Source organism: Mesoplodon bidens, assembly GCF_964165515.1.
Source record: "Mesoplodon bidens genome assembly, chromosome: 15".
Lineage (NCBI taxonomy): Eukaryota > Metazoa > Chordata > Mammalia > Artiodactyla > Ziphiidae > Mesoplodon > Mesoplodon bidens.
The window spans coordinates 28606137-28616468 of record NC_138171.1 but is presented as its reverse complement, the minus strand read 5'-3'; the positions used below and the strand labels follow the sequence as shown (position 1 = coordinate 28616468).

The window sequence follows — 10332 nt, the reverse complement described above, 5'->3', positions numbered from 1 at the left end:
TCTTGGGATCTGTGAGTTTGCCTGGGGCTTCCAAATAGGGGTTCACTATGAATGGAGTGAGGGGCCCAGTGGAGAGAACAGAGACCCCCAGTAGGGAGCAAGTTTATTTCTATTAGGCTTGTCCAATCCCTCTGAAAACATAAGATGAGTAACTCCTCACTTTCCATCTGCTTTCTCTGCCTGATTTCCATTTCACCATCTGAAGCAGGAACTGTCTAGAACCTAGAAGTGGATTAAGATCTCACAGCCATTTCATCCCATCATAGGCACTTCCTCTTACATCATTGGGAGGTGGGGCTTCCTTCCTCTCCACAGAGCACGGAAGTGCAGGTTCTCCCCAGGACGCACATTTGGACAGAGCAGGCTCCTCAGGCTTCCATGATGCCCATCCCTGTCTCCTTGTCCAACCATCCTCCTCCTTGCCTGCTTCTGACTCTACTGCTAGGACTCACAGGTAAGCATTCCTTGGGGTAGAATCCCCTTTCCCTGACCCCTGGACCTCCCCCTGCCCCTGCACTTTTAGGTCTTAAATGTAAACATGGGTGTGCCACCTGGGCAGAAGTCCAAGGACTGGGCATTATTCAAGAGCATGAAATCAGGGATCTGAGCATTTTCTCTGTGGATCCATTGCCTGCAGCTGGTTACCAGAGGCATTGAAACAGATGATGCTTCAAACACCAACAATGAAAGCTTTGTGTGTATTAACTTGTTTAATCCTCACAAAATCCTAGTGTGGTAGCTATGACTATTATCCCTGATTTGCAAATGGGGAAACTGAGGCCGGGACAGTAACTTGCCTGACATCACCTATCTAAGGCAGTGGAGCACAGGATTCTTGTCCAGGCCGTACAGCTCCAGAGTTGATTCTTTTAACCATGTTGTGCTGCTCAGCTTCTCAGAGAAGGCTAATGGAAGAAAAATCAGAAAATTCTGAGAAGGAAACAATAGATTTGTCATCACCCATCATGCCACTCAGAGAACAGCAGAGTTCAAATCTTGCAATGTGTACTCCCAAATTTTTGTCAATGATGTGTTGGATGGTTTTTCTATGTGCTAAATTTTTTTTTCACTAAGCTTTTAACATGCATTTTAATTTCGTTTGATCCTCAAAACAAGTACACTAGCATAATAGGTTACACTTTAATACATGTTTGTGGATGCATGTATTAATGTGTGCGTGTGTGTATGTATGTGTATAAGTGGGTGTGAGGAATTGTTCCCAGACACATTGGATTTCAAAAAGACTTCCTTATTTTTCCCCTAAATCATTTTTCAGTCTACATGAGATGACATCAGATGTTTAGTCTTTGCTGTCTTTCAGCAACATCCCTCCTTTTCTACTTCTCTATAAATCTACCCCTTACCCACACCCAAGACAAGAAAACTCTCCTGGTAAATGAGTAGAATTTTGTGCATTACTATCTTGGAGTCCACTCTTCCATGCTGGATAGGGGTGAGGAAGAAAAGAGGGTATCAAAGACACAGAGACTCTTGCCTATATGACCTATATATTCATATCCATATCTGTATCTGTAATTATATTTATATCCATATCTATAACTATCTATAGCTATATCATTGAATGCTAGTTGAAGCCTCCATGCTTCAAGAAATCTAATGAGTAATAACTATTCATTTTCTTGAACACTCATCGTGTGCCAGACACTGTTGGAAATGCCCACAGCTGTTAACTCATGTAATCATTATATCCAAGCTAGATCCTCTTGTCACCCCTAACTTACAGATAAGAAAACTGAGCAAGGAGAAGTTCAAGGTCACTCAGTGGTACATGGTAGAGGTATGATTTGTACTCAAGCAATCTCATACTAGAGCTCATAATTTTAACAATTGCTCTTCTTGATACCGTGGCCCTGCTTCCATCCCATGAGATTTCTGCAGTTTCTGCCAATGGGTGTGTACAAGGGTGGAGTGTGGGAAAGAAGGTTTGTGGTTTTCCTTTACCTAGGTTCTTCTGCTTCCTGCATACATGCAAGTTCCTTTTTGTTTTTCACCAACTCATCTACATGGGAAACTCAGTTTCTGACATAATTTTCACAGAGATTACCCACTTAGAACTAAATGCCTCAGGGAGATGTCACACTGGGCAATTCCCACAACATACATATATTTTTTGCATACTACTATATGCCAGGAACTCTTAGAGGAATGTGGGGTACCTTGGTGAATAAAAGTCAAAGTAGTAGCCTGCATGGGTCTTTATCTTAGTGGAAGAACTGACAATAACAATAGACTTATAATTAAGTAAATAACATAGTATATTAGAAAGTGGTGTGTTAAAAAAAAGAGTAGCCGGATGACAGAATTTGGAGAATCTGTAGCGTGGGATGTATTTTAAACCTGGTAGTCTTGTGGCGGGGGCGGGGCATCACTTAGAAGGGGAAATGTGAGCCAAGATTGAAAGAAGGTTCTGGAGTGAGCCATGTGGTTATCTGGGGGAGGAGACCTCCTGACAGGAAACAGCATGTGCAAAGGTCCTGAAAGTAGAACCATCCTCCTGTGTTGAAGGATTTGGGCTTTTGCTCTGAGTGAAATCTTTGCCATTGCAAAGTTTTGAAGGGAGAAGTGACATGATCTAACATGAGTTTTAATTTATTTTAGCATTTCGTTGAGAATAGACTGCAGAGGACACAGACAGAGGAAACTAGAGCATTTGAGGTCATGACATTCATGCAAAAAAAGTAAAAGTGAGTTGCACCTGGAGAGTACCTAGTAGAGATAAGAGAAGGAGTTCAGATTCTGGATGGACGCTGAAGAGGAGGCAACAGGATTTCTTGATGTGTAGGATTTGTGGTGGGAGAGAAAAGCTCCAAGGTTTTGAGATCTGAGCATCTGGAAGAAGAAAGGGGATTCAGGTGAGATATAGAGGGTGTAGGGGAAATTCAGTTCAGTTTTAGATGTGTTAACTGTGGGATGTTTATTTCTATCCAAAGAAGATGACGAGTGGATAGTTGGACATACAAGTCCAGAGTTCCGGGGAAAGGCCTAGACCAGAGAGGTAATAGGAGAATTATTGATACACAGATTGTAGAGTTTTTGCTATCCCTTGGCTCCTCTCAACCCTCTGATCCCTCTTTTCTCCTCCTCTCCTTTCATTTCTCCCTCCAACGTTCTTTCATATTTCTTCCCATTTCTGTCTTAGCAGTTCAGCTTCCCTGACCTCACTCTTCTTCTCCAGACTTAAAAACCCAAACCACTTGATATTCTTGGCACATCACAGCACCTGCCCTGTAATAGCATGTGCCCTCCTTACGTGGCATGATTGGTTAGAAACAGTGCTTAGTGGGTGGGTTTACCAGCTCACACTCTGCAAAGGTGAACCACAAATTTTCTCCCTAAGGAGTAGGGAAGAAATAGAAAAGAACACAGGATTTGCTTGTGGCGCCACAACAGCCTGCTCCTCTGGTTTATATCTCTGCAGTTAGACCCATGCCTGTTTAATAGGACATTTCAGATAAGATGGAATGTGTTTACATTTCTCTGTATCTCCAGAAACTTGGTAGTCAGTGAGGCTGTGAAATCAACCTGGAAAACTTGCAACTGTAGTTAAATGATTGGCCCAGCGGTGACTTATGTTCCTTCAACTCATAACTCATTGTCTAAACATAGTCAACCACCCACAATTCTTTTCAAAACACGATTTTGGAGTTTACTGTTTCCTTGCTTGCCTCCATGGTTCCATCTCCTCACTCACTTGTAGGTTTCTCAAATGTATCAGCGTTTAGAACCACACATTTTATTTTCTTTTGAGCTATTTAGTCCAATTCAAAGGCTCTGCATGGGGCAATCATCTTATTTCAGTTCACATCTTTTATTGCAGTAAAATATACATAACATGAAATTTACCATTTTAACTATTTTGAAGGTTACAAAGTGGCACTATGTTCCTTCACAGTGTTGTGAATCCATCACCAGTATACACTTCCAGAACTTTTTCAACATCTGTAGCAGAAATTCTGTATCCATTAAGCTATAACTCCCCAGTTCTCCTTCCCTGCAGCCACTGGTAACCTGTATTCTACTTTTTCTCTGTGAATTTGCCTATTCTATGGACTTCATATAAGTGGAATAGTCTATTTTCCTTTTGAATCTAGCTTATTTCACTGAGCATATTTTTAATGTTTATACATGCTGTGGAAGGTGTCAGAATATCATTGATTTTTGGGGCTGAAATATATTGTATATATTTCATACATATTTCATATATATTTTATATGTATATGTGTATATATAAAGATATATATATATATCACATTTTGTTTATCCTTTCATCCATTAATGGAATTTTGGGTTGTTTATACTACCCCTTTTTATTGAAATATAGGTGCTGTAAAATATTACATAAGTTACAGGTGTACAATATAGTGATTCACAATTTTTAAAGGTTATACTCCATTTATAGTTATTATAAAATATTGACTACATTTCTGGTGTTGTACAGTATATCCTTGTAGCTTATTTTATACATAATAATTTGTAACTCTTAATCGCCTACCCCTATATTGCCCCTCCCACCTTCCCTCTCCCCGCTGGTAACCACTAGTGTGAGTCTGTTTCTTTCTTGTTATATTAACTAGCTTGTTGTATTCTTTAGATTTCGCATATAAGTGATATCATACAGTATTTGTCTTTGTCTGACTTACTTCACTTAGCACAACGCCTTCCAAGTCCATCCATGTTGCTGCAAATAGCAAATTTTCATTTTCTTACAGCTGAGTTGTATTCCATTTTACACACACACACACACACCACATTTTCTTTATACATTCATCAGTTGACGAGATTTTGGGTTGTTTCTACTACCTTTTGGTATTGAGAATAATGGAGCTATGAACATTGATGGACCATTGTATGCTTAATTTCTGCTTTTAATTATTTAAGGTAAACACCTAAGAGTGGATTTATTGGATCATATAGTAAATTCTACGTTTAACTTAAAAAAATAACAAAGAGTTTAAAAAAACTTTTTAAAAAACACTAGTGTTTTTTAGTGTTTTTAGTGTTTTTAGTGTTTAGTGTTTCCATGGAGACTCCACCATTTTTGCACTCCTATCAGCAATGCACAAGAGTTTCAATTTCTCAACATTTTACTAACCATTATTTTCAATTTTTTTGTTTTGTTTTTGGTAACAGCCATCCTACAGGATATGTAGGGGTATCTCACTGTGGTTTTAATTTGCATTTTCCCAATTATTAGTGATGTTGAACATCGTTTCACATGCTTATTGACCATCTGTATATCTTCTTTAAAGAAACATCTATTCAATTCTTTTGTTCATTTTAAAATTGAGTTGTTTGTTATTTTGTTGTTGAATAGTAGGATTTCTTTAAATATTCTTGATACATATCCCTTATGAGATATATGCTTTGCAAATGTTTTCTCTCATTCTGTAAATTGTCTTTTCACTCTCTTGATAGTATCCTCTGGTGCAGGAAAGTTTTAATCTTGATGAAGTCAAGATTAAAATTTCTAAAAATTTTTTTGTTGCCTTCAGTGTCATATCCAAGAAATTATTGCTAAATTCAATGTCATGTAATGTTTCACCTCTGAGTTTTTCTCAGAATTTTATAGTTTTAGCTCTTACATTTAGGTCTTTGATTATACACCTTTTTTGTATATGGTGTAAGGTAACGATCAGCTTCATTCTTTTGCATGTAAATATCAAGTTTCCTCAGATTCATGTATTGAAAACACTGTTCTTTGTCCATTGAATGATCTTGACACCCTTGTTAAAGATCACTTGACTAGGGCTTCCCTGGTGTCGCAGTGGTTGAGAGTCTGCCTGCCGATGCAGGAGACGTGGGTTCGTGCCCCGGTCTGGGATAGTCCCACATACCGCGGAGAAGCTAGGCCTTATACTATACACCATAAGAAACTAGAGAAAGAAGAGTAAAGTAAACCCAAAACCCAAAGCTAGAAAAGAAAGGAAATAGTCAAGGTTAGTGAAGAGAAAAATAAAATGTGAATTAAAAAATAACAGAGAAAATCAACAAAACCAAGAGTGGTTCTTCAAAAAGATTAATACAATTGACAAAATTTTAGCTAGATTGACTAAGAAACAAAAAAACAGGGAGAAAGAGAGAGAGAAGGCCCAAATAACTAAAATCAGAAATAAAAGAACCTACTAATAATTTTACAGAGATAAAAATGATTATAAAAGGGTACTATGAATGATTAAACACCAAAAAATTGGATAACCTAGATAAAATGGACCAGTTTCTAGAAATATACTACACCAAGGCTGAATTATGAAGAAATATAAAATCAGAGTAGTCCTATAACTAGCAATGATATTCAATCAATAATCAAAAACCTCCCAACAAAGAAAGCCCAGGACCACTTGGCTTCACTGCTGAATTCTCCCAAACTTTTAAAGAAAACTAACATTATTCCTCCTCAAACACTTCCAAAACACGGAAGAGGAAGGAAGACTTCTTAATTTTTTCAGAGCCTATTAAAACTCATTCTCGGCATTATTCTGACACCAAAGCCAGACAAAGGAATAAGAAGAAAATACAGACCCATATCTTTTATGACTATTGATGCAACAATCATCAACAAAATGTTATCAAACCCAATTCAATAGCATATTAAAAGAATTATGCACCATGACCAACTGGGATTTATTGTGAAAATGGTTCAACATATGAAAATCAAACAATTCATTTTACTACTTTAATAGAATAAAGAGGAAAAAAGATCATCTCATCTGACGCAGAACAAGCATTTAATAAAAGTCAACATTTTCCATGATAAAAACAATCAATAAACTAGGAATAGATGGAAAATTGCCCAATAAATGAAGTCATATATGAAAAACCCACAGCTAACAGCCTAGTTGATGGTGAAATTCTGTAAGCTTTTCCCCTAAGATCAGGAATAGAACAAAGATGTCCACTTTTGCCACTTCTAGTCAACACAATAATGGAAGTTCCAACAAAAGCAATTAGGCAGGAAAAATATATAAAAGGCATTCAAATTGGAAAAAAAAAAGTAAAACTCTCTTGTTTGTACATGACATGATTTTTTATGTAGCAGTTCTAAAAATTCCAACATTTAAAAGCATTAGAGCTAATAAATAAATTCAGCAAATTTTTGAGATATAATGTCAACACACAAACATCAGTTGCTTTTCTACACACTAGTGACAAACAATCCAAAAAGGAAGTTAAGCTAGCAATTTCATTTGTAATAGCTACAAAAAGTGTAAAATACTTAGGAGTAAACTTCACCATGGAAATGAAAGACTTGTGCATCAAAAAGTACAAAACATTGCTGAAAGAAAATAAAGAAGACATAAATAAATGAACAAAACATCTTGTTATTATAGATTGGGAGACAATATTGTTAAAATGTCAATATTAACTGAAGAAACTACAACATTCTATACAACCCCTATTAAACTCTCAAAGACATTTTTTTTCAGAACTAGAATACTCCATTCTAAATTTCATATGAAATCTCAAGGAACCTCAAATCAGCAAACAATCTTGAAAAAGAAGCATATAGTTTGTGGAGTCACATTTCCAGATTTAAAAGCTTAATACAAAGCTACAATAATCAAAATAGTGTGGTACTCACATTAAGAAACATATACAGACCAATGGCAATGAATAGAAAACCTAGAAATAAACCCTCACATATATAGTCAAGTGATTTTTTTTTTTTTTTTTTTTTTTTTTTTTTGCGGTATGCAGGCCTCTCACTGTTGTGGCCTCTCCCGCTGCAGAGCACAGGCTCTGGACACGCAGGCTTAGCGGCCATGGCTCACAGGCCCAGCTGCTCCGTGGCATGTGGAATCCTCCTGGACTGGGGCATGAACCCACGTACCCTGCATCGGCAAGCGGACTCTCAACCACTGCACCACCAGGGAAGCCCTGTGATCTTTTCTTAAATGTCTGCATTTTCAGCCATAAATTTCCCTTTAGGATTGCTTTCTGTGCATCTTGCACGTTTTGGTGTTATGTGTTTATGTTTTCATTTTTCTCCAGGCATTCTAATTTCCCTTGTGATTTCTTCTTTGACCTACTGATTTTTTAAGAGAAGGTTGTTTGATTTCTATGTATTTGTGAACATTTTATTTCCTCTTCTGTCATTGATCTAGTTTAATTTTACAAACTATTTGACCAGTGGGCTGCTTGAATAGCCCTTCTTCAGATTCCAATAAGTTGCCCTGTCATTCATCCTGTGTGACAATGACACATACATAGAGTTTTCTTATGGCAACTGGTTTTTGTAACTGTCAGGACAGATGTGTGTGGTAGACAGAAAGTACCCCTTCAATATAGGAGGAGCAATCAAGATGGTGGACGAGGAAGATGTGAAGCTCAACTCCTCCCATAAATACATCAAAAATATATCTACATGTGGAATAATTCTCACAGAATATCTAATGAACACTGACAGAAGAACTTAGACTTCTGAAAGGGCAAGAAATTCTCCATGTAACCGGGTAGGGCAAAAGAAAAAATAATGAAAATGAGACAGGAATCTGGATGGGACCTGTACCCATTGGAGGGAGCTGTGAAAGAGGAAAGGTTCTGCACCCTGGCAAGTCCCCTCACCAGTGGGGAGATCAGCTAGGACAGATGGGGAGCTTCAGAACCTCAGAAGAGAATACAACAACTGGTTTGCAGCAGCCAGAATGGAAAGGGACTGGCACAGATGGTCAGTGCCACAGCCCTGCACTCCCCAGCCTGAGATGTACTTCTGCCCATGCGGTGGGTGGCTGGGTGCTGAAGCTTGGGATTCAGAGATCAGACCCGGGGAAGGATTGGGGTGGTCTGCGTGGGAACAGCTTGAAGGGCCTGGAGCCTGGTTCATCGCCACCTGAGGGTGTATGCAGAGGAAGCCTGGGCCACCTTAGAGGCCAGGCACCATTGTTTGGGTGATGTGTGAGGGGAGGAGCAGGACATGCCATTGCAGCCTTTTTCCCCAGGCATGCTTTCAGGTGGCAGGACACTGCCTACACAAGCTCCAGGAGCTATTGTCAGTCACCACCACCAACCCTTTGCTTCAGGAACAGTCACGAGGAGCAGTTACAGTATGCCACTGCTGCCCCCTGGGGCTACAGGAGTGGTTGAGAGCTGCCTCCACTCCCATCACATGCTCCAAGGCATGTGTGAGCCAACACTCCTGCCAAGAACCCCAGGACCAGGCACCAACCACTGCATCTTCATACCCCCTACCAAGGGGATAATGGCCAACACACACTGAGGAAAGAGTTGGCAGGCATCCATACTAAAAACAGCCCTCACATCAAAAATGTTAAACCCACACAAGCTACACAGGGACATTCCCACATGTAAATAGTCTTCCAAGACCACAGTAGATAATTTTTTCTCCTAAACTCACAGAATAAGAAAAATATAAGTAAAATGAAGAAGCAGAGGAGCCAATCCCAGTTAAAAGACCAAGAGATTCACCTGAAAGAATAAACACTGAAACAGAGCTCTTTAGTCTAATAGACACAGATTTCAAAAAGGAGATAATGAAAATACTGACGGAATTTAAAAAGGGTATCAACAGAAGTGCAGAACACTGTAAAAAGGAAGTAGAAACTAGGAAGAGGAACCAAGAAAAAATAGAAAACTCATTTGCTGAGACGAAGAGTGAACTAAAGGCAATGAATAGCAGAATGAATAATGCAGAAGAACACATAAGTGATCTGGAAGATAGAATAATGGAAATCACCCAATCAGGACAGCAGACAGAAAACCAAATTAAAAAAAATGAAAGCAATGTAAGAGACCTATGGGATAATATAAAACTTGCCAATCTACACAAAATAGGGATTCCAGAAAGGAAAGAAAGAGAAAAGGGGATCAAAAATGTATTTGAAGAAATTGTGGCTGAAGACTTCCCACACCTAAAGAAGAAAACAGATATCCAGGTACAGGAAGCACAGAGGGTCCCAAACAAGGTAAGCCCAAAGAGACCTACACTAAGATGTATTCTAATAAAAAATGGCAAAAGTTGATAAAGAGTGGATTCTAAAAGCAGCAAGAGAAAAACAGTTAATTACAAGGGAACCCCTATAAGGCTGTCAGCAGATTTCTCTACGGACACTTTGCAAGCCAGAAGGAAGTGGCAAGATATATTCAAAGCCCTGAAAAGGAAAAATCTGCAACCTAGAATACTCTACCCAGCAAGATTATCATTTAGAAGGAGAGATAAAGAATTTCTCAGACAAGCAAAGCTAAAAGAAAACAGCAATACTAAACCTATTCTAAAGGAAATATTGAAAGGTCTTCTCTAGAAAAGAAGTAAGAATATATAGGAAAGACAAAATCACAGTTGGAAAGCAAATCACT

General features: G+C 38.6%; 1 protein-coding gene across 3 annotated transcripts in view; it reads left to right on the top strand.

The window, feature by feature from the left end:
- The first annotated feature begins 351 nt into the window (after positions 1-351).
- LOC308629093 (signal-regulatory protein beta-1-like) overlaps positions 352-10332 on the top strand; it is a 36099-nt gene continuing 26118 nt past the window's right edge. For all 3 annotated transcript variants that reach the window (XR_014017625.1, XM_081256563.1, XM_081256562.1), the window contains exon 1: positions 352-454. Coding sequence is in view for 2 of the 3 variants with exons in the window: in XM_081256563.1 (XP_081112689.1) it covers positions 379-454 (76 nt within the window). In the remaining variant the exon portion in view is untranslated. The remainder of the gene's footprint in view (positions 455-10332) is intronic.